Source organism: Trichomycterus rosablanca, chromosome 9, assembly GCF_030014385.1.
Source record: "Trichomycterus rosablanca isolate fTriRos1 chromosome 9, fTriRos1.hap1, whole genome shotgun sequence".
Taxonomy (NCBI): domain Eukaryota; kingdom Metazoa; phylum Chordata; class Actinopteri; order Siluriformes; family Trichomycteridae; genus Trichomycterus; species Trichomycterus rosablanca.
Genome location: NC_085996.1, coordinates 29893482 through 29921352, shown reverse-complemented (window position 1 = coordinate 29921352; position 27871 = coordinate 29893482). Strand labels below are relative to the sequence as shown.

The following is a 27871-nucleotide window of genomic DNA, read 5'->3' as shown; positions in this document are numbered from 1 at the left end:
TATGTCTGTGTGCAGCTGTATGTGCTGTGTGTGTCAATCAACTCTGCTGCTGCTCTAGAGTTGCTGTACGGTCATCACCCACACATACCTACTGCGTGAACCCAGCAAGGGGCTGACGCCAGGCAGGGTGAGAGCAAGAGCGAGACCCTGCTCTCTACCCTTAAACCCTGCTGATGGAGAGCTCTCGGCCTGAGAGACAACTGCCTCCGCTCATCTATCAACCCTCCTGAGCTTTGAAACCTGAGCCTCTGTGACCGCCGTGCAGTAATCCGTTATCCAACACTGCACCAATCAGCCATGACAAGAAAGACTGCAGAGAAAAGCGTGTGACCCTTCTCTTCTGACCAATACAAGCATGAAGAAAGGTCATGATAAAGGTGCAATGCTTGTTCCATATTTGAAGCATCTCTGGTTGACATGCTGAAATCTGGCTACTGAAATCAGCCAGCATTGTACTGGAAAGAGAGAGTGTAGACGGAGCGGCAGGTGTGCAGCTTGGGCCAGACTTTTTGCTTGTACATGGTGCTTTGTCTCCTGTATTTGTTTGGGTGTGTCTGTGTGTCCAGTGGCGTTTGTATTTGTCCATGACAATAATTGTTTTTGTTCTCATTAATGAACAGTTCTGTTATGTAATAAATTTGATGTAATTATAGTTTATTGAGGTGCTTATTATAATTTAGTTCTTATTAACATGACAAAAATTGTTTTGCCACTAAAGGCCCATTAAATTTCCTGTTGTTTTAAAGTGGACAATGCTGTTCTTGTAATGTGACAGACATTGAGCAATGCAGACATGGTGATGACAGCATTAGTCATTACTTCCGTAAGCTGATATGATATGCTACATTGTTCTCACTCATCTATCTTGATTTTATGTCAAGGGCATTTTAGGGCAACTCTGCTTAGATGAAACATTTCTGAACATCTAACTATAGTAATTAAAACATGTTAGTTTAATTTGTTGTAGGATTTAATATTATCCTTCTGCCTGGTTATTTATTTTTGTAAGTACTGGTCACAGCTATTACTCAGCACACCAGGAATTAGCCCCTTGGGTTCCTAAAACCCACTGTAGTCAAACTGTCACTTTAAGTTTCTGCAAAAGGTCAAGCCTCTTGATACACCTCCATATGGAAAACTACTTTAGCATACCAATTTAAAATGCCTACCCCATTCCCAATACTCCAATCAATTTTAATCAGGTGCTAAACAAGACTAACAAGAGTAACTTTCTGAGAATAATAACTTAATGTAAATTATAGGATTAAATTGTTAAGTTGTTTTTCAATTGTCTTAATGTACCTTTATTACTTATTTGAATCTCAGAAACCAGCATCTATTGAGTTGCTGCATATATCTTGTCAGTTGGACTGCTGTTTCTGCTTTGTATTGTTTATCTAAAATATTAATCTTGGACTAGAATCCCCTGATGCCTAATTGAGTCAAAAACTGAAGTTGAAGTTTGAGGGACAACATGATATCAGGTGACAGAAGGTAATGTGTTGGAGTGGGGGGAAGGGCCTGGGAGGGTTTGAGGTCCACCTGTTCAATTCCTGCACTTCTTTCCCTCTATATTGAGCGGAGAGAATGGTACTCACTAGTATCCCCTAACTTCACCCCCAGAGGGACAGCTCACATTACAGCCAAGGTTTTTTTTTCTTCTCATGGAAGAAACTCCCTATTTGTCTTATTCACATCCAGCACAGGCTGATGCTTTGTGTGCTCACCTTGATTTAGTAGTGCAGTAGAAAGTTGGCCCTATGAGGCAGCTAAGGGAAAAGAAACTTGAACCCTCCTAAAAGCAGCCTTGGCTGACCACCAAATTTTGGTACCAAGCCTACTTGCTTTTCAGGCAATAACTAAATAATGTTCCAGCTAAAGAAATGTAAGAGGGAATAGATCTTTTTTTACTTTTAATTGTGCCAGGTCCACGGCATATGAGATCTATTGAGAACAAATGAACAGGTGAATGAATAAATTGACAACACAGCTTGGCAAAAAAATAATAAAATATTTTCATTTTGGTAGATTTTTTGTTTCTGATAATAGCTGGGATAAACAATTCTTACTAAATAACATAAATTATTGATATGTTTATATGGGGATGATTGGACAGTATGATTTGTCATGAATAACCTAATTTAATTAATTATTCAATTTATTTAAACATTTTCTAGTTATTCTTAATAAAAATGTTAATCGTCATTTACTACTAATTGGGAAATCTTGATATGTAGTATGTCTATGTTATTTGACAAAGACTCTGTTGACTAACCTTGCTCTCCCCTAATGTTTTATGTCACTATTTGAAAGTAATGTCCAAAATAATTTGTCATTGTTTTACTTATGTACATAAATACTACTTTTTCATGATTTTAAATCATCTAACTTGGTTATAGTCTGCGGTGCTACGTGCTTTTGACTATTAAAACACCACAAACATCCTTTACACTAGTATTTAAAACACGATAGAATGAACAGTAATGTAAGCTGGGGTAGCACTGATATGTAACAGTGATTACATGGTGAAAAGGTTTGCATAGCATAATTTCTGTCATAAACCCTAATTCTTAGACTTAGCTTCTGGTGCAGGTTAACTACAACATTAAGCCTTGTTTTGCTTGTAGATGGGAAATAATAATGTATGGCAGGCTATGTCTGTGTTTTTCATAAAAACTAAGAATTGTGCCAACAAAACAACTGTTGCTCTCTTTTTAAGTATGTGTCAAAATAGGAGAAAGAACAGTGTTGTGTTAGTCAACAGTGGAATAGCAGTGCTGTGGATTATTCTTAACATAACTAACAATTCATTATTTAGTCCCTGGTCAACTCAAATACAAGTAATGTTAGCTGTGTGACAAAGTTAAAGGTTTCTCTGGTGGGAATGCTTGCACATGCTTTTTTTTTAAATATAAAATCACGAATTCCAAGAAAGATTCCTGATTTTCTTTTGTAAAGCTATCTGTGGGTGCATAACTTTGTTTTTACAGCTTGTTAGACTAAACTAAGTGTGGTTTGTCTGTAGTTTAAGACTGTGAAGCATAAACATTGGTCTGTTAGGTAATATTGGTTGGATTTTAAATGAATTTCGTATTTTGTAAGGTATGTATCATATTCAAGCAAACACCGCACTATGATTTGTATATGTGAGCAGTTTTCGCACGGGTGCTGAGCAGAAGTGAACATAACCGTCCCTGTGTTTATGGACAGCACCGGGCTCTCCAACACTGCTGCAGTATCTGCTTTTAATTAGCGACCGGAAATCCTCTCTGCTCTCTGCTGAAAACAATGAGCGTGACATGCGCGCGTGAGACTGGGTGGGAGGCCGTGAGGTGCCAAAACTTTTCCTCAGTCTTAAAAACAGACATGACGAAGTTTTTGGCAAATAAACGCGATTTGTCTGTTTTTGAGCTAGGTTTGAATTATCATACAGATTTTTAAATAGTTTGTCAGAATTAACATTACTGCGTGTTATTTTGACATATTGGCGCGGGTTCTTTCTGTGTGCAGTTTGCATGTTCTCCCGTGTCTGGGTGGGTTTACTTCCGGGAGCTCCGGTTTCCTCCCACAGTCCAAAGACATGCAAGTGAGGTGAATTGGAGATACAAAATTGTCCATGACTGTGTTTTAAATGATATTTAAAATAAACTTGATTAGATTAATCTTGTGTAACGAGTAACTATATACAGTTCCTGTCATTAATGTAACCAAAGTGTGTAAAACATGACGTTAAAATCCTAATAAATAAATAGTTTGTCAAAAATTAGCATTATGTACCGCGTACTATTTTGACATATTTGATAAAAATATTAATAACGTTCATATTGGAATGATTATTTTTTGTTAGTAAAGTAATACATGCAAATTATTATTGCATACATGAAATATTATGCATGCCTAATTCAGAGTTGCTTGATACACGTCAAAATCAAGTTTTGACCAAATGATCTTCGTAATCTGTATCCAGACAGTTGGTATTCCACCAGTGCGGTGACAACTGCTTTTCCACAATTTATAGCAGTGAAAATGAGTTTAAATTGTACATTTTACATTTTCGGCATTTAGCAGACGCTTTTATCCAGTATACAGTCCAAGCAATTAAGCGTTAAGTGCCTTGCTCAAGGGCCCAACAGTGGCAACCTGGCATGATGAGGTTTGAACCTTTGGATTACTAGTCCATTGCCTTAACCACTAGGCTACAATTGCCTATAATAAGAATGTACCATATACATTTATTATATATAAATTTTGTGTTCTATTGACCTTTGACAAATGTTTTTATTAGTTGTTTTGGAAAGTTACAGAAAAACAGCATGTTTTATTATTATTATTATTATTATTATTATTATTATTATTATTATAGTATTAGCAGTTTCGTCATCATTTCAAGTTGTATTAGAACTATTTTTGTGGTTTTGAAGACGTCTTGCATTTAATGTTATTGATGGTTGTTTAGCAAGGTCATTTTAACACAAACTTACACAACACCAAACAATTCCAGGTCTCATTTTAGAGTCATATGCGTTTGTCCGCAGCTCCCCATTTGAAACTTAAATGTTACTACAAAGTGAGTTGTCCTTTTGACATATAGCACCTTTTTAGTAAACTTCTAGGTGAAGATTATCACTCATGTTATGGTTTCTTTAATAGGGTGGATGCTTGTCTAGACCAGGGTTTGAAGGAAAAAAAGCTAACTTGAAATTAGAATAAGCAACCAAACCAAATCAGCTCTGCGGTAAATGCACGCTTTGCATTCTTTTCATTCTTTTTTATTCTGTTGTTTTCTCGGAAATCTATGAATGAATACACGTGTGTGCGCTTAGGGCAGGCAGTGTCTTCTCTGTGGCCCAGAACCGCCAGAGCAAACAGTGAAAGAGCGCAAAGCAAACAGGCGCCTACCAAACGGAACGAGGCGCTGCAAGCCTCAAAGCAGCACGCGCCTCCCGGGGCCGGGAAAAGTCAACAAGTCTCCCTTGTCTGTCCACAAAGTCTATTATAAAGCCATCTTTTGTACGAGCAACACGACATCCATAAATCTATTATTATTATTATTATTATTATTATTATTATTATTATTATTATCATCATTATCTGTAGTAGTAGTAGTAGTAGTAGGAAGTTTAATACATTTATTTGGTAGATCCATTTATCGACTTACAATTGAGACAGTTAAGAGTCATGCTCAAGGTGGCTGGCAATAATAATAATATTAATTATTATTATTGTTTTGCTGTTTATATTCCAGTTCGTTGCCATATTGCTATTATATTCTTGAATGAATTCATTATAATGTATTTGTAACTTGACTGTTAAAACATTTTATCAAAGGTATATCATCTTAATTAACGCAAAAATGGTCCAGTTATATTTAAAATAAAATCTGTTATAGTAAAAGGAAATTGTTATATAAGTGTCACGTGTAGAATGAGTTCATTCGTGAAGCAATATTGTGATAGGGGCTGTGGTACACCATAATTAGGGTTAATTAGGCACTCTGTAAATTAATTTAGTAAATTGTTGAAATTATTATTCATTCATGTTCATCTTCTGTTAAGAGCTACTATTGCTTCGCAATCTAAATCACCAACGACCCTGAAGACATTTTAAGTTAATGGAATTAAGTTAACGACACATTTTAAGGTAGTGACCTTAAGAAGAGGTGCATTGCAGAATGAAGTATTGGAAACGGCGTGTTGAGAGTGTGATAAAGAGCATTGGTTTATTTACTGCTTTTAGTTTTGTCCTCTGTCCAGTTTAACGACTTGGCAAATGTCAGTCCATGCGGCTATTTACCCGCTACTGCGGTAAAACCCTACTGTAAAGCCTTACCAGGAAAAAAGACTACAGATTCTGATGTTCACATTATACAGTTCGGTGTTCATATCTACAGTAAAGTGGCAGAATAGCTCCCTATTGATCCGTACAAAATAAAACAACAACAAAAAAAATAAATAGATTCACAGTCAGAGTGGCTTAAGAGCCCAAGTCCACCAAGCTAGAGGTCAGAGGTCCCAGTATGGAGTCGTGGAGCTGGTGCTGGTGTGGGTGGCTCTGCATGGTCAGGCCGCTCATACTGTAGGACGAGGCGGGGTGGCCCATATTGGCCTGTAGCAACAGAGCTGAATTCTGCTCTGGACTTTGCGGCGGGGAGAACTCGTCATCTTCCGAGCTAGACATGAGCGACTTGCCTCCATCCAGCGGGGACAGCTGGTTCTGTTTGTTCGCGCCCGCGTTGCTGTTCTCGCTGTTCTCTCTGTCAAAGGAAGACACACAAAGTACAAAATGTTTAAACATTTTCGTATTATTACTGTAAATATTTTGGAGCCCTGATCTCAACTCTGCTGATAAACATTTCATGAGTAAAACTAACATGCTTGGATGCCCTAAGATTTATTGTGACTTTATGTGCTAGGTTTTTTTTTGGAGACGCATGACAATTTTGCTAGAGTCTTTTTAAATTGAAAAACAGTTTCACTGTTCACTGTTTTCTTTTCCAGTTTCATCTATTGTCGAAAAATGTTTACTAAGAATATTTGGTTCGGTGAGGTCTTATCTGCAACTTGTTCACGGTGTTCACAGTAAGATTTATTGTGTCAGACCTTTGGCATAATTATTTTAATTAAACCATAATTCTAAATTTACTCAACTATGTTAATAAGCAGAAAGACCCATTCGCATACGTATCACAAACAATCTTGGTTAATAAAAATAGAAAATAGAAAAAACATTTAAAAACGAATGCAAAATTAGACCAAATATAAAGTTTATGTTAAAGACTTTTCTTAATATCCATTATTGTCAGTAACGTAGCTAAATAATATCGTCTATCAAAATGTCAACTTGACAAGTCTTAATTGTGGACCATTTTAAGACTGGACATGGTTCCGTTTGTATTAACTAGACTCATAAATCCTACATTCCAATTGTTAAGAGAGTTTGGTTATTAATAATTTATGTCTCCCAGTGCGGTATTTGTTGGAGCTGATAGTTCACCTGGCAGTGCCCGAAACACTTTCTGGAATACATTACACATATGGTGCAAAATCAGCAGTAATCAGTCATGTTTTTATTCCATTTCAAGCAAAATCAGTTTAACAAAGGCACAGATTAATTCTAAGAGTTAAAATGTTAAAAAATTTAGATCTGTTTACGTTTTCCATTTCATGTACTTTGGAACTCTGAAACGATTTTGAATTAAGAAATTAACTTTATAAAACATGGACATTGAACGATTGAATGGTAAACTACCAGCTCTTAGAAAGGAATGGGAGTGAGCTCAGTGTAAACAACGTCTGACAAATGATGGTGATGCCTGTGAAGACGCTAAACTAAAAATAAATAGACACGAATGTGAACAGTAGTGCCTTTAAAATGACATTTTGCTTTGTTAAATCTTTGTCAGTTCTGTTCGGCATTAAATCGTGTGTTTTTTTTCTTTCTTTAACACACCCAGATTATAGTAGTTTATAGGTAAGATTATAGGTAATTAGCTGATGATTTAAATTAGGTGTGGAGAGAGCATTTAGAATATTAAAATGATTTAACACACCATAGTGCATGCTTTTGACGCGTGTGCTTGTAAAATAACACAAGATGTGGGTTTTTTTCTGCAAGAGCAGGGTTGAAAATATTTATTTAGGTAAATAACACGACATGATACTTTTAATTGTTTGAGTTGCAATAAACTGTAAACTTAATATAAGTTAAAACCAACACATCCTTTAAAGCTTTGTAGAAGAATTATTATTTAATAGACTTCCGAGAGTTGGCAGTTTAGACTTAAGCCTACCTTTCTTTGGCCTCTGCGGCTCGATCCCTCTGTCTTCTGTTTTTAAACCAGTTGCTGACTTGTGTTGTTGTGAGCCCAGTGGCCTCAGCCAGCTCTCGTTTTTCCCTGGGAGAGGGATATGGGTTATGCGTGTACCACTCCCGCAACACGCCGCGGCTCTTCTCTTTGAAACAGTAGCTGGTCTCCTCTCCGTCCCATATGGTGCGCGGTAAGGGAAACTTCCTCCGTACACGATATTTACCCACAGCTCCCAGTGGCCGCCCCCTCAGCTTCTCAGCCTCGACGTAGTGCGCTTTCAGCCACAGCTGCTGCAGTTTTGGATGGTTGTGCGGCGAGAACTGGTGGCTTTCTAGAATTTTGTATAGCTCCCTAAAGTTCCCTCGGTGGAACGCCACCACTGCTTTCGCTTTAAGCACACTTTCATTTTTGTGAAGGTGGTCGCAAGCTGGTAGGGACCACAAGAAGCGACCCAGACGCTCGAGGTTACCACCCTGCTGCAGCACCTCGCACACGCACGCAACCTGCTCCTGCGTGAAGCCGAACGAGGGCAACATAGACATGACGGCCGACGGCTGGCAAGTAACTCCTCTTGACCAACCCGCTCTATTTCGGGCAACAGTAAAGAGCGGATTGGGAACTGGAGCTGGCTATGCTAGTGTATGGTCCGGTGAAAAAAAATTCTGTTCTCTGCCTTGGTTGGTCCAGGGCTACACGTTCTTAAGTTTTGGACGTTGGTTGGAGAGGCACTGCTCCCCGTTCAGTGGTGTCGCGCTAAAAGAGCGCAGCGAGCTTTCTGATTGGCTCTCCACGCGCCCTATCCGCGCACCGCTCCAGCTCGAGCTGCAGCCATTTCCTCCCTCGGGAACTCGGTGGTCTGAAACCAGATCCCCCGTCTCCAGTTTTACCTGAGGGAGTGCATGGAGCACCTCGATACTAATCAATTACAGAGGGTCTCATAGGGCCGCATTCACTCTTATCCCACCCTCCAGCCCATTTACCGATCTACTTTTAACTTAAACAACTTTAAAGCCATTACATTATTAATGAATTAACTAATAACTGCCTACAGTGTATTTACTGCATTAGGGAGTCATCAGGATTAGCCAGATATTTCCTGATAATGAAATTCTCTCTAATTGGGGTTAGTCCATCAACTTAACTTTTTACTTTATAAAATCGGAACTAAACACTTTTTTGAACGTGCACTGTAAATTGCTTTTGTTTTCTCAATATAAAGTTGTACAATTTGTTAACATAGCAATGATTGATTTTTTAAGAAATGACTATAACTTTACAGCAAGTAGAAAAAACTAATTATTATTTATTGTACTAAAACAAAACTGTGTAGCAAATCAGTAACTAACAACTGACATTTAAGTGTGTTTTTTCCTTAAATTGTAATTAATTTAATAATTAGTTGTAAACAGTAACGTGTGAATTCACAATAAAATGTTTACATATTCAGATTATCAGAACAAAAACAGGTGTAAATAATTAATTTGATAGGTTGAGGAAAGCTAGTACATCTAAAAGTATTAAATGTGTAATAAGTGTATAAACAATCCAGCAGTCAGTGCTAATCTGACAAAGCTCTTAAAGATCCTTTTCTGTAAAGACTTATGTCTTCCTCAATTGAGATAAGCCTAACATTACCACAAAGGCTTAGTGTAAAAGAAGTGCTACTAAAGTTCTTAGCTCACCCGTATAAAGTTGGAACCCTTTCTTTAATTCAGAATTGACATTAATTCAGACAGTTTGCTTAGGGTTTTGTTGCAGACAAAGATGTTAATACATTTTAAATATTTCTTAATGTCTGTTTGATAATTTATGTACACGAAATACCAGTGAACCTGTCAGACTGTCGTTATTCAGAAAAGGCGCACGCAGAGCACGGTGCGTGAGGTCCCAGTGCGCACACTGCACTGATGATGAGATGCTTAACGTCCCATTAAACTCAAGAGGTGGAGAGATAGCCTAGCGCAACTGAGAGATAAGCCTGATAAGACTGAACCCAGTCGCGCTAAAAAGCATCTTCAAAGCATCACTTGAATCTAACAAATATCCATGTGCAGGTACAATATTTGAAAAACAACATTGAAGCTTGAAGTAAAACGCACAAGCTTTAAGCAGCTTCTTATAGACGCGTTGCATTGTTCTTTACATTTACAATGACATTTTCAGCATTTAGCAGACGCCTTTATCCAAAGCGATTTACATTACAGTTACAGTATACAGTCTAAGCAATTGAGGGTTAAGGGCCTTGCTCAAGGGCCCAACAGCAGCAACCTGGCAGTAGTGGGGCTTGAACCAGCAACCCTCTGATCACTGGTCCTCAATTCTCAGTTCTTTCGCCAATCAGAAAGTAATTTGACAAAAAAAAAATCGAAGTTTTGAGATTTTACTTAAAATGCGTTTATTTTAATGGACTTGCATAATGTATTTACTTTTAACAGAAAACACTATTGGTTATTATCTTAAGTGTTTATATACAGTAATTACATAAAATAAATGGTATATAATATTAACATTAACAATAATAATAACAACAACAATACTAATGTAATATCATTATTATTATTGTTGTTATTACTATTAATATTATTATTATTGTGCTAAAATAACTGTTGGTATTCATTTATTTATTAACACTAAAGTTTTTGCTATACTGGCATTGCCTATTTACAGCAATGTTTTTAATAAATAGAAAAAAAATGAAAAATCAATTAAATGAACTTCAGATGCACGACCTAACCGCTTGTACAGACGATATGTCGGTTGAGCACAATGTGTTTTTCTTTGACACGAGTCCCTCTCCCCCTTTCTCCCTGTCTGTTTTTCTCCCCCATCTCTGTACAGTGAAATCTAAAACCAGTGCATTAGTAAATGAGTTTTCTGTTCGTCAAGCGCTTTGCTACCCAGTTGCTGTTTTAAGGTATAGATCGCATTTCTTTATCTGCGCCCAAATCTGCAATCTGACACCAGGGCGACGCGGAGCTCACGATCACTCACCCGGAATGGAGCACCTCTTCATAATTTAATTGAAGACGGAGCGTTCATCACGACCACAGAGCCCACTCAGTAGCTCAGGCAGACCTTTTCTCCCATCCTGCATTGATGTTTGGACTGTCGTATGAATTTAGCCCTGGGTCACTGAGATAAAGGACTTGATTAGATTTAGCGGCCAGTCTGGGCACCTGTGAAAACATTTTTGCCCACTGTCTCTGGAGGGTCGGCAAGAAGAAGAGTCTTTGAAAGATGGTCTATCCATCTGTTCCGAAGAATAACTCAATAAGGTTTTCTGCACCAGTGATTTATTTTCTAAAAATGAGCTTCAGCAAAATGTTCTCAGTTTAGAACTTAAGTGGTTTTAATTTTTGGACTACGTTTTACGACTTTATTTTAGAAAATAACGTAAATATGATAATAAAATGTAACAAACGTTTGTTTACCATTGGCTGTTTTGGGTATTTGATGGTGGTTCAGTTTTTAATTTCGTTTGTTACCAAGAAGCGTTTCGGTTGTAATTCAGCTTTGGGACTCCATGGTTTTATCATACAATTTTTTTTAATTAAATAAAAATAATGACGTCAGGTTGGCGTTACACAGACGTCTAAAACTATTAAACTCATCAGTTTGTCTGTCAGATGACGTCATAACACGTATTCTCATAGTGCCCCCGACCCAGTTGGTTTTTACTTTAGTATTCGGTGTATGTGTATCTAATGTTTAATCTACCAGAATCATACATACTAAAATTGTATTTAAATATTGTAAAATATGTACTTTTAAAAATATATAAACTAAAACCATAAAATGCCAAAGGCACCTAAAGTAATTAGAAAAGATCTGTCAGCACGAAGTACTCCACACAGCCACACATAAACACACCCGACACCTATTAAATTAGTCACATTCCAACCGCGTACCTGAAAGTGTTGTGTCACTGGTCACACTGGGACCCAGAGCATGAGGGGGTCCGCCAACATCTTTACTGTCCTCTGTATATGCAAATGAATACCAGTTGGTTAATGGATCAAATAACTGATAATTTCACATGTTTTACAAGATGTGCCCTAACATCTATGAAAATAAATGACTATGTCATGTGTTAAACCATTAAAAGAAGTTTTCGCACAGAGTGCCAAGATTTGTCTATGCACTGGGGGCCTTAAGAACCTAGTTACACCACTGTACCTAAAATAGGCTATTTTGTTCACTATAAATTGTGTGATTTAGTGTCACGAGAAAAAGACGTAACAACTTAAATCTTTTGCTGTATCCGCTTTTGCGGCTTTACTTTGGGGAAAAAAATAAATGTTTAAGTGCACTGACCAGATATTTAAACATGTTTGAGCTCAGACAAACGTTCTTTGCTTCGTGTGAATTGTACCTTTAGATTTTGCTGGTTTCAATGAAACGTTGCCCTGAATCAGCTTTTCTCAGTCTTTTCACGCCACGGTTGGTGATGGACAGCTCTGTCTGTCCTCATGTCTCCACCACACTGAGGCGCCCGACTTAAAGCTAAAGCAAAGGCCGTGGCCGCTCTGCTCCTCAGACCCTGATCATTTCAAGATGTGCTCTTTTACTGCCCGAAGGCGAGGCGAGGGGTTGCAAACCACAACGCCACACGTAGTACACAGATACTCCAGAAAGAGCCTAGTATAAAAGAAAACGAAAAAAACTCACAACAAGCCAAAATACACGACAACAGAAAACAGTTTATTTAATTTTTTTTACTGCTCTAATCTAAATAACATTCATATAAACCGCTCAGTTTACTATCTGGATTGTGTTTGATGAAATAATTAAAGCAGAAAAAGCAAATGCTGAACTCAATTAGGGGCAATATGATACGCAGCTATCGCCGTATCAACATCAACTAAAATATCCATCACATCCGAAACAACACAGAGCTTTGGCTTAGAAATAATATGCTCACATTAGTCAAGTCTGTTGTTTTATTTGTATAAAGATTATCGTTAGGCCTGTTCTTTATTCTTTTTTTAAATTAAATAAGGATATGTGAAAAGAATGAATTACTGGGGTAGCATTACAGATGTGACAGGAAAAAAAAGTAAAAATAATATATATATATTTGATGATTAAACATTTAATTATACTACTACTAATAATAATTAACATGTTGCAATTTTAGACGTGTTGCCATTTTAGTTTGCATACCCAAAACTATTTTTGTCATCAATGAGTGAGAACGACCTTTTATATAGCCTAAAATATAAATTTGATAAATAAATAAAAACATCCACTTCTCTGAACGTGATGCAGATATTATGGTTAGTTCACCTTTGACTTTTAAAATGATTTCCAGCCTCCTTGCTTTTAAATTCTCCCAGTTATAATATTTACCTTTCACTCCCAGTTTTTCAAATTACTTTCATGTGGTACTTAAGAAAAACTATTTGTTTAATTTACTTTAAGGTTTAGTTCGTTGTTTTGTTGCTGTTTGCACACATTTCACAAAATATAAGCCTGTTTCAAACACAATTATTATGTTGCAAACCTTATTGCTCAATATACAGCTTCCTGCTATATCACACCTAGACATGTCATTAGTCCTAACCTCCTGGCGGACCGTGGGAAAGTCTAGACTGGACAGTTAATACTGACACGTTTTACGTAGAAATATAGTTTTAGCACCGTGCTGTATTTAAGCTCTGGAAAAATAAATCTTTATGAAATCATTACAAAGGTAGTCAACTTTAAACATGGATTTATTTAAAATCGGACTTTTAATGGTTAGTATTACTGTCAGTGCATTAATGACCCTGTAGTGCTTTATTTAAGTTTATTGATTTTGTTTCTGTAACAAGAGATTCGATATTTAGTTTGATACAGAATTTGATATCAGCCCTGTCTAAACAGGCGCTAGCGAGGCATCCCAGCTGAAGACAATAAAAATCTTTGAATTAGCCATAACATATAATTATAATTACATATATAATTATTATTAATAATTATAATAACATATAACATATAATTAAACAAATCAGAACCGTTATACTGCATGCACTTCAACACTTACACGTTTAACGCTTATGCAGCTTGTTATGGGATTCCAGGTAATATGTTAATGTTTTAGTTAAATCATTGTTAATTCTTTAATTTAATAGTTAGATATTTTTAAAAGGTTTAATAAAGTTAATTAAACAAACAAACAAATAAATAAGATGCACTGGCTGTTATTTTATCAGTGCTTCCGAATACAACGCGACCATGCGGTTAATAAAGATGATTTATTTTTTATGTTAGGTCATTTGCAGTGCTAATCGGCTCCATCGCGACCCTAAAAAAGGATAAAGCAGTGGTAAAACAGACAATGAATGAATGAATGAATTGCAGTTCTTGATTTTATACAAGATAAGTATAAAATCAAACAACAAATTTTCAGAAATCTTTATTATTAGACGCAGTAAAAATAAATAAACTCTAAATTGTTATTTCTTTTGAACGTTTATCTAATTGACAAAAGTATAAATGATTGACCCTTACTGTTCTTCATGACCAACTTATTTTTTTAAATATTAGTTAATTCAGAATTTGATGTCTGCAACACATTTTAAAAAGTTGGGAAAGGGACAAAATAACAGTGAAAAGTTTATGGAAACGTTCCACAAATTGCAGGTGGATTGGTAACAGGTTAAGAAAGGTATTTAGTATAAAAGATGATCCAGCAAAGGCTCAGTCAGTGCAAGCAAAGATGGGCCAAAGCTCACCACTTTAAGCCAAACCTCATGACAGAATTGTTCATTAGTTTAAAAATATGATTTCTGAAAACAAAATTCCAAATAATTTAGGTCACCATCTACTGTACATAATATTGTAAAAAGTTGCAAGAAATCCAAAAAACTTCGAGAGTACTTCAGAAAACCATTGTCACTTAACACTTAATGCAGTCCGCTGCTGCCATATATCAACATGCTGTCTGGGCCCAATCATATCTCAATGTATGCTATGGTCAGATCAGTCCATGTTTCAACTTGACTGGCTTGCCTGCAGATCTGTCTTTAATTGAAAATATATGGAGCATCAGAGAATCAACAGAAATGTGAGCAGGTAAAGTCATGAATCAAGCCAGAATGGGCAGAAATTTTACTTGAAAACTGCAACAATTAGTATCATCGGACAATCAATGTTAAAACTAATTAAGTAATTGCATAATTAGTACATAATTAATAGGAAAAGTGATGTACTACAGGGGTGAACATGCCTCTGTCTCGAATTATTTGAATTCATATATTAAAATGGATCTAAATTTGTTTATAAAATAATACAATTAAGTTGGTAGTGAAAACATTAAAAATAGTTTTTTTGTTCTGTTGTCAGTTAAAATAAATATAATAGTTATAATAGTTTATAATAATAGTTTAAAAATAAAAGTTAATAATAGAGAATTAACAAATTACAGATTATTGTTTAACTGCATTTTATTGTATGTTCCAACTAGGGACAGTCCCAAATAGGGTTTTATAATAATAGTGTTGGATTACAGCCAAAATAAGTATTGTTTTAAAATATATATATACAGTTTATTCTACAATATATGCCATCGATCTAAAATGATCATGGTTTATATAATACGCAAGGAATCATTTTATTATATTGTCCTTTTAGACATGCTTAAGAATCTCTACTTTATTATTGTTTTGGGGATGAGTTACACAGATAAGCCATAGTGACATCTGTTGCTCTGGAGGAGCGTTTGTGACTGCTGTCAAGCCTTAAACATTAAATTGAGTTGTTGTTGTTGATTACTTATTTCTTTTTTTAGATTTACCTATTTAGATTTATTAGAACATGTTTGTGAAAGGGACACAGTATGTCTCCATAATATCCTGCCTCATGTCCATTACATAAACCTGAAGAGTATATATTTATTATTAATTTAATATTAAAATACTAAGATTCTAATTCTAAGATTCTAAAACTCAAAACGTCCCCTTTCTATGTTGATAAAAATAGAAGTAACTCTAAGAAATATGTTTCAGAGACTATTTAAAAGTACTTTTGAGTAAGGTAATGCATTTCTCAAATAAATGTAGGGACAATTTAGGGGATATAAGGATATTAAATGGAGTTGGTGCTTCATAATAAACAAAAACATTTCTCTATTTGCCAAGATGCAGATTTTCAGTCTTGTAATAATTTATTTTAATCAACTCTTAAAAAATTCATTTTTGTTATATGTGACCTTTCAGAGTTTTTATAACCCATAATTTAACTAAACATGTGCTTCCTCATCTCTTTCTTTCCTAAATTTTTGTGTGAGAGTCTTGTATATGTGTGTGAAGTGGTGGGTCTGTGAATCATACAGACCCAGTTGGCCTCTGACCTCACATTAGCACAGTGTGTAGGGTTGGGGCGCTCTGGGCTCCGGCTCAGGTTACTCGTGCCTCACAGGCTGTGGCAGCACACTAAATGTCATGCTTTGAAAGTGCCTGCAAAAGTCAGGGGTCAGCTTCTTTAATAAGCCCACTTCTACAGAGTTCCCTCGTTTTTACAGCCTGCCACAACCAGCATTTATGTGCCGGCACCAGATATAAAAACATACACAGGGACAAACTGACGGAGGGGTCCCTTGAGTTCTCTAAATGCTAAGAGTTCTTTGAGTAAGGTAATAATTAGTATTTTGGTATTAAACATTAGTTAATTAGTATTGTTATCCCTTTAGCTCCAACCTATTGTGAAACTGGAGATTGGATTGATGTAAAGGTTCACTTTGCTCCTCTGTGCTGTATTTATGTCCTTGGAGATGATAAGCCCTTAAAGGGCTTCACACAAAGCCTTGTCATTCACTGCCCATGGAGACGCTGTGACGTCCATATCTGAACAATACAGAAAGGCAACAAGATACCCCATCTTACACTCACCGGCTGACACGCATGCAGCCCAGGGGAAATAAGGGACACGAAACACACATGTCCCTTTGCTTGTGGCCATTGGTTCTGAGCTCAAAAGCCCCAAACAAAAGTTCTTTTTGCTCTTCAATATTCCAGGAGGTGCCATTTGATACCCAGCAATCAGCTAATCTGCTGCCCTAGGCGACAGGGTCACCTTTGCACAGGTAACAATAGATTCTTTACCTGGGCATTTTTTCCCTTTGTGTGTGAGCCAGTCCTACCTGGGTGCCATTCAATTAGCTTGGACTCACATGCCCCTGGTGTCACAAGAAGGAAACATTCCCACGATAAGGTACAAACTTGAGCCTGATCCATTTCTGAAGTTCATTCTGTCCTCATTTGCATTTACATTTGATAAAGTTTTCTTCTATCTCTATAAGTCGGCTTCTCTGATAAATAATTTTATCACGTGCAAACATATATGGATAAATATGCAAAATAAATGTTGATTTTACTCAAAATTGTACAGATGTTTCTACAAAAACTGAGATTTTATCTCAAAATACCAAGTGACAAGCTAAAACAAATCACAGTTGATGACAGATGCCTGTTCTTGTTTGGTCATGTGCGTAAGGTTTAGACAAATCCAGTAAAGATATCCAGTATTTCATAATCCCCATCACATTTTTAAATGGCATTTAAGTGGTTCCTGAAGATAAATGAGTGACTTTAAAAATAAGAAACAGAAAAACAAATAAGAACACAAGCTGGATCTCCATTATAATGCATATGCATACATCAATGTATAAGTAATGCCTGATGATAGTGACCAGCTGTCCTAGAGACTCATGTCATAAGCTAATCTTGTTAAATAAAGGGTCTTGGATTTCCTTCCTGTTGACGTCATTGCATTGGTTAAAACTAAGAACCACTTACCTAGTGCTTCCAGTAATCAAGGTGATGTCATTTTCTTCAGTTCCTGAAATGTCAACTTAGGATTCCAACATAAAATGCTGGTGTCAGTAACACAGAACCTATTTGCCATTCATTATTGGCCAATAAATATACAGATTTAATAGAGGGCTAGAGTTTATAAAATAAATCTTCAATTTAGAGTTGATTTTGTATGTTTTTAAAGTATGTACAGTGCAGGTGGATGACTACTATTACCACTTCTACTACTACTACTACTACTACTACTAATAATAATAATAATAATAATAATAATAAAGAATTTAACAATGCCAGTTTAATATCTCCATAATGGTTCAAGTGTGTTAAGATCTGGTGACTGCAAAGGCTAAAGCACATGATATATCAATGATGTGCCATGTAAATAGAAGGAACATATAAATCAGAGGATCATTGATAATCTTTATATTGGTTTGCTTTGAGCTTTACTCTAAGGTGACTTTGGCCAAATGGATTTAAACCATGACACTGAAATGCCCCCTCTGCATCTGCATTCAATTTGTTTTTTCATCATGTTAAAATGTTTTTTTTAACACCGATCTGCATGTGCTAGCTGTTAGCTCTGTTATTACGATTAAGAGTCATTGCAGAATTACTGAGTGCATGGCAGTGTTTAAAAAAAAAAAGCATGACAGAAACACATTTGCACAAATATTTTTCTTACAATTTAAATCATTTACTTTGTATGGTTTTCATTTCTTTAAAAAGGCACACGACTTGTTGAATGCCCAAGAATACAGTATTCTCTTATCTTGAAATCATTGCTAGACTGTACTGAAATTGTTTATAAAGCAAAACATAAAATATTGTTCACATTACAATGCAAAGCGTCATAAAATTAAATACAAAAGATCAAACAATGAACAAACAACAAAATTTTAAACATCTGTGCTTTGACAAAATAGGGGAGAGGAAAATAAAAGAATCAGTGTAAGCCTGCCATGATTGTGCAGAAACATTTGCAAGCTCGTCAAGCACACAGCTATTTTGATTGTGTGCTTTTTGATAGTCTTTCTCTCTTTTTTCCATTTCATTGTGCTCTTTTACCCACTACCTTTTTTCTTAGTTAAAATCTCAATTTATTTTAGATAAAAGAGAAAAGACAGTGCTGAGACAGGATCTTTGTGGTCAGTGCATCAACAAGTATATTCTGCAGTCATCTGAGTGCAAGTTGAAATATCGGTGGCTACATTTTTGGGGACACAAAGGCACTGTTCAAATTGTTCACCCAAATGCACACATCTTGCATATACATTATCCAAAAAAATTTAAAGTTCATTAGTGAGTTCAAGATTGATGTGTGCATAGAAGACCTTGTAATCAGGCCGCTGTGCGAGAAAAACAACCACTCATTAAATACAGCTCTTCATATGTGATTGAAAAGGTCAGAGGTCACTGCTGTCCTCGTCCATCTGAACAGTCTGCAGCTTGGCCAGTTCTTTTCCCTCCATGTCCAGGTCACTACACACTCCATGAGGCCCCTCTCGAGTACTCACAGAGTTTTCCAGATTGTCGGACAGGGGCAGCTGAGCTTCCTGTGCCCTGTAGACTGAGGGCAGAGCACCCCCAGCTTCCTGGAGCCCACGGGCACTGTGAGCCAAAGTGGAGTGACCTTCTGTGCTGGAGAGGACAGAGGTGATAGCAGCTGTGGCTGCAGGTTCCAGAGAGCCTCCATTGACAACCGAGTGACCAAGGTTTGACGACAAGAAAAGGGAGGCTGTGTAGCCCAGGTTGGCACTTTGGTCTAGAGACACGTTGGAGGCATATGAATAGCCCACACCGATGTCCAGTGGCTCCTCCTTGACAGCCTGGTTAAGGGTGTAGAGCAGGGGCTGAGCAGATTGCTGGGATGAGTCGCTGACCACCCCTTCCAATGGAGCCGAACCTGCAGGGGGTGACAAATGAACAAAGACAAAAGGACAAGGTCAGGGAGTGAACCACCTCGCCCTGTCTGACCAGGCTGACCACAAGTTAGATCCACACACCCTCAGTCTGGGCTAATTTTTGCAGGAGAAAGTCTCACACTTCACAACTGCAGGCTGAGTGAAAAAGAATGGAAAAGAATAGAAAAGGGAAAATCCTATTTTTCTTCATTAGTTTCCCAGATGTGTGATTATGTGTTTCTACATATCTCAAGTACTTCATTACTGTTATGTTTCATTTCTTCCTTTTTCCTTTTTTTTCTACGAATTTCCACCTTTGTATGCCCCCACAAGTACTTCTTTATGAGAAATATAAAATGAAACACCTTTGTCATTTTCTGTTTGTGGATGAATTCTTTTTAACTTCCTTGTAACTCTAGACTGTGGTTCTTGGCACACCACTTACAGAGCCTTTTCTTCCATTAGGCTTGCTGAAATGTTTGATAAATAATCACAACGCCCCAACCTGCTACCTTTACAACTGCAAACTCAAATAATACTAAAGTTAGAACTGCATTTTTCTACAAATTTCTATGAGTAGATGTGTGAAATAAGAGATACTGCATGTGATTTAGACAAAGTTAAAGTTTTCCGACCCTAGAGTCAATATATTGTATTTATCAATACTAAATGTTTATGCAGTAAATTATATGTGTTTATTCTATTTTATTGTAGGACCTAGCAAAAGCTTTAAAGCAGATACAAACACCACTGAATAGAAAAAGCAATTCAACTATTGTTTTATGTTTTCTGCTCCAGTAAACATCAAAATTAGTGTGTTTTATACATTCATATTTTTATATTGCCCTAAAAATTATGAGCAGAGTGGCCAAGGGTTTTAGCTAAACAATTTTAATATAATCTTTGTCAGTGGACCATCTGAGCTCAACTGTTTTCCTTCTAAATCAAAAGTTCAACCAGGGGTGGGTTTGTTTTAATGTGGCTCGTAAACTGCATATTAAAGGATGAAAAAGATGAGGGTTGTTGGGGGAGAGCAGCAGCACCAAGTCAGCCTTGCTGTTATTGATGTGGCTATAAAATATTCATGGAAAGAACCATTAGTGTGTGGTTAGGCTCATGGAGAGGAGGTGGGGATAATGTCATTGAGGCCTGTTATTTGTTACAATCCTGAAGTCATCACAAACTTGACCTGACCCCTAGCCCCCGTATGCACATTATTTTATCCACATTATCATTCCTTTGTTTTTTACTTAAATATAATACAAACTCATGAACCACTGTTTTCTGCATAAAATAAAGCACTGGAGCTGAAACAACAAACATTCTGAATATTTTGTTGTAGTTTTTTGTAATGTACTCCAAAGTAATGACGTAATTAGGGTCTGGTGTGTAGTCTGAGCCAACTGTTGTGCGTACCCATGGGGAAGACAAAGCAAAGAGTCTTAATGCCTGACTTGATCTCCTGTACATAAGCTTCCACTACTAAATAGACATAGTATGTGTATACTCCTAAAATATACTGTTCATACTCTTTATTGTACATGAAGACCCTGAAATGTGGGCACTTCAACAGCATTACTGAAACTGGATTTGCCAATGTTATTACAGGTTGACTATAAGGGAGTAAGACATTTTAAAATGTTACAGACACAGTGTTGGTGATCAGAAAATTAAAGATGTTACTGCAGGTCTTCATTCCAACTAACCAAGCGTGCAAACTGATTCCACTTTATCATTTAAAGACTGAGACCAACTGATTAAATAGGCGTAATCAGGTACAGCTCTGATTGGTTGGAATGAAACCCTGAAGTTCCTTGTGGATGCTTTTTCATACCACTTTTTTAAACATCTAAAATAATGTTCTCTTACTGTGAGGCGGTGCTGTAGAAGATGAGGGCAGAAGTAAAGGAGGAAGTCCCAGGCCGTTCTCAGCCCCAGAAATGTTGACCATAGCATAGCTGCTTAGATGAGGTGTATTCGAGGACGATGATGTGGTGGTGGCATACGAGGCCACTGCTCCGTGTTCTGAATGTGAAACCAAGGACTGCATGCTGTCTAGTTTTCCAACACTGGCTTCTGGAGCCCCCACAGAATAAGAGGCATAGGATACAGAAGAACCACCTAGTAGCCTTTCTTGGCCATGGGAGACCCTCTGAGAATCAAAGGTTAAGAAGTGACTACTTGTAGTTCCAAGTCCATTTAGGAGACTGTTGCTGCCATGCGACTGAATATATGCGCCACCGTTAAGATAGTGAGAGTTGGGGCTTGCCAGATCACCATTATAGCCCATTCCCGCTGGCAAGGGTGACATTTTGACATCCCCGATTTGCTGGATGACGGTGGTGCCAATGTCAGAGTATGCTACAATGGGGCTAGTTCCATGGGCAGCTGAACCAGCAGAGCCACTGGAAAGGGGTCGAGGTGACAGCTCCTCATGGCCCTTACTCGACTCATCCTCAGTGCTGTGATTTCCATCAGATTCACTAAAAGAATATAGGAGAAAAGTTACTTTTTAACTTTAATACATAGTACAAGCCTTAAAGATGTAGTACATGATTTGAACATAAAATTATCTATGGATTGCTTTAAAATCCCCAGAAATTAAAGAAAAATAGCCACATTTTAACTGTTTTTAATAACAAAAAGCATTTAAAAAATTTCATTGGGCGCAAAGCAAAAATATCCTAGACAGGGCACCAATCCATCACAGGGTTTCAGCCTTCCCCCACCCTTAGACATACCCAATCATGTCTATGTAGATGCCCAGCTGACTGACAGCACCACTGATATTTAAAACCGGATCTCAGCAGTGGTGGGCTAGCATAACAGACCACTGTGTCACCGCCTTATTTTACTCAAATCCATTATTGAGGAAGAAAAATAATCAAAACTACTATTTCTACTGCTAATAATAATAATAATAATAATAACAGAAATACAACAAGGAGTTTAGCTTCAGTTTGTGTTTTCAGGCTTTGTTTTGTCAGGCATATGGTCTTTTATAATGTTTTCAAGATATCTGGTGTTTTAATAGTTTAAAAGTTGCCTGGTTGTAGGTTGCATTATTACAATTTGACACCCCAAAGTTAATTATTATGTAACTCTTACATGAATGTGTGTTGTATTGCCAATCAAAGAATTAATCTGCCCCCCCCCCCCAAAAGCATATTTTAAAAGCATATTGCTATTGTGAATGTCTCCAAATTCTTCCCATTGACTCCAAATTATACATTGTAATATTTAAACTGCAAATAAAAAAAGGTGTCTGTTGGCTACAAATGCTACCTTAGGCAAGATTAAGCAAACACTTGACGTTTGCTTAGTTTACAGAAACACTAAGAGGCAATGCAACTGGATACATGCATACAATTTTAACACTAACCATAAAGCATATTCAGCAAAGATGCAGTGAATTTATATTCAGCATAGTGTCAGCCAAAATTAATATTCACTTTATTTCAATTACACCCACATGCTGCCATTAAGGGTGTGTTTTTTTTTTTTTTTTTTTTTTTGTTTTTTATTAATGATAATCAAGTAGTTCTTTGACTAAATTAACACTGACATGTAAAATATACCTCAATGGGGCAATGTTAAAGCCATACAGAACTGGGAAGAGTTTTTGGTATCCCTACATCTAACAGGCCTATTCTCTTTTGAGATAGAGGCTTATATTCCCTTTAATAATTGATGTGCATCCATTCCTCCTAATGATCTCCTCCTAGCCTATTGTGAACTCTTTAGAAGCACTGGTACTGTTGAAGTCAAGAGATTTTAACAGAAAGCGAAAATATCCTTGCAAATTAATCCTTAACTTATTATGTTTAATGCTGGATGTTTCTCTTTTCAGTTTTATATTACAAACAGCACTATGAATTTAAAAGAAGTTTATGAGATTAAAGTCTTAAAAAGCATTTAATACTTTCTGAATCTTCTAAAAGGGACTTTTTGTCTTTAGGCTCAGCAATTAGATAAAAAGCTGTGAGATCTTGGCAGAACTGGAGCCCCTTACTGACTCTGACAGCTGTGGACATGCTGATTACAACCACCAAACTATCTAATGCATCTTCAGCTAACAAGGCAGCCTGTTATATTTCCAGAGGTCACTTAAAACTATTACTTCACAATAAAATAAAAAAATATTTATACAAAGCAAAATCTCAGATATGGTCAAATCTCAAATGCAGAAAAAGTTAAAATGCTTTAGATAGAATATATTCCTTCCACACTTTGGCTAATTTTAGAAAGTGTAATGAATGAGTAAAAACAATAATTTAATAATTTAATTTGTTGTATTATTATGCCAGCCAAGGAGGTCCCTGTTCCTCTCCCTCTGGGTCTGGTTACTTTCAAGATTTCTTTTATAGAATATTTAAGGGGTTTTCCTTGCTACTGTTGCCCTTAGTTTTTGACCAGGAATCTGTAAAGTAGCTTTGTAAAAAGTGATATACAAAGAAATTTGACTTGACTTCATAAATACTTCCTATTGTTCATAAATCAATCATTATTTATTTTGCATTTCTGTTATATAATTGGAATATAATTCGTGTTTTGATCATCTAACATTCATTATTTCATATCTATTTAAAAGGATCCAATCAACAACAATAATAATATAACATTTGGGGATCATATTTTATTTTATTATATTTAATGTTTGCATAAATGTACACTTAATCACTCATAATGATGAAGTGAAAACCTGTTTTCAGACTGTGGTCAGGTGCATCCTGTTGGCTTTAATTATCTTTGAGAAGTGCCTTGAACTCACTGGAGTCCACCTGTTGCAATGAGAATTGAATGGACATAGTTTGGAAAGGCATAAGAGCAACAATTTACATTGCATGAAGTCCAAGAAACCGTCTATGGATCCCTGCAATAAAATAGTGTCATAACATCTAAGGCTTTAAGTGTTACTTCAGACCATAGGGGTCTCCAACATTTGAAATGAAAGAAGCTTGGCACAACCTTGAACTGTAGAGTTGGGTGCCTGGCTAAATTGGACATCAATACAAGAAAGAACCCAATGGTGACTTTAAAAGAGCTCTCTAAAAAAACCTGTTGGATAGATAACCCATATTTTCAGTGCTCCATAAATCAGGCCTTTATGACGGGAAGTCACTGTTGAGCTTGGAATTAGCTAAACAGCATGTGAAGTACTTTGTCAACATGAAAAAGACTACCTGGTTTTTTTAGATGAAAACTGAATTCTTTCAGCAGAATAGCAAGCGCTATTGTTGCCAAAAACACAGGCATTGTACATCACTTGGCTAATATGATTTCTACAGTCAAGCATGGTGGTGGTAGCATTGTGCTGTGGGGGTGCTTCTAAATAGGAATTAGGGAACCAAATACAGAAAAGTCTTTACAGAAAAGTCCACATACAAACTGGGCCCTCAGTTCACCACTCAACACAACAGGCAAAATCATACAATCAAAACAACACTATAGTGTGAGCAAAACCTGTGAAGACGTGAAAAAGACTTTTACAACAATGGCTTCTACAACATATTGAAAAAATAACTAAAATAACTCTAAAAACATGTTTTCACTTCATCGTTATTGAGAGATTCTAACATTATGAATAATTAAGTGAGAATTGATAGTTAAACATGACAGTTATACCCCTTTAAAACTCAATCCACAACACAATAAAGTAATGTTTTTTAATACTTTCTGAATCTACAGTATATATCTGTAACACTATACAGTATATATCCACATTAAGCTCCTTGACTCTAATGATCATAATAAAGTTTCAGGAAATTGATTTTAATGCCACTCTAAATGCAGCTCTATAGATATTGACCTATAATAAACCATTTAAATCTACCTGAACACTGCAATAAAGAATTCAACCCAACTGTTCTATCTGCTCAACAGATTTTCTGTGTTGAGTAAATCCTACATCTTTTCACAGCTGACGCATGTGGAAAAATGTTTGACCTCCCTTATTTATAATATTTTAGATTTACTATTGATGATAAAAGCAACCTTACACATTGGCCATGTGGGTGGGGTGAGAAAGAAGTTATTTTTGTTTTGAGCTGAGTGGCTTGAGTGTCAGTAAGTCACAGGAACCAGGTGCATTTGGGGAGGGGTGGGCATGTGTAGCCAGTTTACACACACACACACACACACACACACACACACACACACACACACACTCACACACAAACATGGTTTGTCCACATCAGGAGATACAGGCCTAATGGGTAGATCTCCTCACTGATTATCAGGGTGGGGATGACAATGGGTTTAAAATCCAAAAGCAAACACAGACAATAGCTATGTTAAAGTAATGGATGATTACAATTGACTGCAGTCAATTGAGTGGCATTTTCGTTGCAGAACTAAAAACAGAGCAAATACGTAATCAACTTAATCCTAAACTGTTTCTTTTGACTACATTTCTAAATAATAAGGGTGCTTGGAAAACACCATAAAAATAATGGTAATTATCTTACATTTAAAGTTTCTTAAGGAACCAAATAGCTCTATGTGATGGAAATGTGAATGGCAGTGCTATAACAGAACCATGATTGATTCTTTTCTTTGTAATAGCCTATTTTTTTCTGTGCTAGGATGAGCTAGTTGACACAAAATTTATGGTGGAATATTTAAAACTTACATATTGTAGAAGTTTTTGTACTCCTAAAACAAGCACACGGTGCCATAGTCGAACCATGTGTGGTTCTCCAAATAACTCATTTTGTGTCATTTTTGTTGGTTCCACTCCAAAAAAATCAAAAACATTTATAGTGAGAAATGATTCATGTGTTTCTTTTGGCAACATAAAACTGGCATTCAGAAAGGTTCTGTAATGAACCAAGCATGTGTTATGACATCAGGGTAATTATTTGTGATTATTTGATTCGAACTCTTAATCAGAAATGATTCTGCTTTCTTGATCGTGCGCGCTGCCATTCTTAAAAACGCCACCACGGGCCAAAAGCTTCGGATTTCAAAACAGTGTGAAAGCGTGTATCATTAAACAGGACCTCTGCTGGGGTCAGATGCGTGTGCATTCCATTGCATTGTCACTTAAATGCAAATGACACTAACAAAATAACCCAGATAAGCTCGATGAGCGAGTTCTGATCAGAAAGTTCCACGAAAGTTACTCGAAAAGTTACTACCCTACCTTTTGGATTGCGCTTCGGACGGATTGCGGTCGCGCTGCCTCCTGTTTTTGAACCAGTTGCTGACCTGGGTCAGAGAGAGTCCTGTAATTTTGGCGAGGTTTCTCTTCTCAGCCGGGGACGGGTACCGGTTGCGCTTGTACATGTCCTTGAGCGCGTTCCTTGACCTCTCCTTAAAGCAGTACACGGTCTCCTCTCCGTCCCAAATCGTGCGCGGTAACGGGTATTTCCTGCGCAGCCGGTACTTATCCACAGCTCCTAACGGCCTCCCCCGCGCCTTCTCCGCCTCAGTGTAGCGCGCTTTGTACCACATGTCCTGCAGAGACGAGTGATTGCACGGGCTGAAGTTATGGTTCTCCAGGATGACATAAAGTTCCTGGTAGCGCGCCTGGTGGAAGGCGACTATGGCCTGCGCCTTGAGGATGCTCTCGTTTCCACGCAGCAGCTCGCTCTGCGGTAGCGACCAGAGGAAACGGGCTAAGCGCTCCACATTACCGCCCTGCAGCAGCGCCTCGCATACGCACGCGACCTGCTCCGGAGAGAAAGCCAAAGACGCCGGGGAGCATTCGACTGCCACCGCGTTGGGGCCCGGGGTCTCCATGGGCATGGGGTCCAGAGCGGAAAGCTTGACACTCCCCCGAGGTTCAAGTGCCCTCGAGTTCTCCCTCTTGATCTCATTGGTGCCAATCATCTCACTCGAGGAAGAAGACATGACTCGTTTTTTTTTACGCGTCCTTAGCTGTGAGTCACTCCTCCAGGTTTCAGCACATTTGCAAGATCAAGTTTCACCCCTCCATCCAACGCGATCAGGTGTCCGGACGCGGCGCTGAGAGAATAAAGATCTCGGTTTGGGTGCTTCAGTGGGAGTTTAACTCTGCGCTCGGTGCGGGTAAGGGGGTCCGGACACTCGCGCGCCCGCCGATTGGCCGCCTCGGGCTGTGCGGGGGGAGGAGCGTGAGGGACAAATGTTTGCGCTCGCACTTTCAACACAGCGTCTACCTGCGGTAAGGTGATCGAGTGAATGCGCACACACCTACCACCTTTATACAGCGAATTATGGGACGCGATGGTCTTTGGAAAAAAATCACCTTAACGTAAAAGCCCTGTGATTATACTCAGTTGCACTCCTTGCAGTATTTCTATCTGATCCGAATGTTCCCTGGACTCATTCAACTATAGTGACTGTATTACTTGCATATTTGCACAATATTGCAATTTGCTAATTGT

General features: G+C 37.4%; 2 protein-coding genes across 3 annotated transcripts; both read right to left on the bottom strand.

Moving 5' to 3' along the window:
* Positions 1 to 5693: 5693 nt before the first annotated feature.
* six1b (SIX homeobox 1b) lies at positions 5694 to 8388 on the bottom strand. Its single transcript, XM_063001350.1, has 2 exons — positions 7790 to 8388; positions 5694 to 6253 (listed from the first exon to the last, which is right to left on the bottom strand). The coding sequence occupies exons 1-2, from the start codon at positions 8347 to 8349 to the stop codon at positions 5974 to 5976; spliced, it is 840 nt and encodes a 279-aa protein (XP_062857420.1). The 5' UTR covers positions 8350 to 8388; the 3' UTR covers positions 5694 to 5973.
* Positions 8389 to 19004: 10616 nt separating this feature from the next.
* Positions 19005 to 27356, bottom strand: six4b (SIX homeobox 4b). Of its 2 annotated transcripts, XM_063001349.1 has the most exons (4): positions 26647 to 27356; positions 21372 to 21985; positions 19558 to 19560; positions 19005 to 19504 (listed from the first exon to the last, which is right to left on the bottom strand). In XM_063001349.1, exons 1-4 carry the CDS (start codon positions 27354 to 27356, stop codon positions 19005 to 19007), a joined length of 1827 nt encoding a protein of 608 aa, XP_062857419.1. The 2 variants fall into 2 exon arrangements, with proteins under 2 accessions (XP_062857419.1, XP_062857418.1); XM_063001348.1 differs by lacking the exon at positions 19558 to 19560.
* Positions 27357 to 27871: the final 515 nt, after the last annotated feature.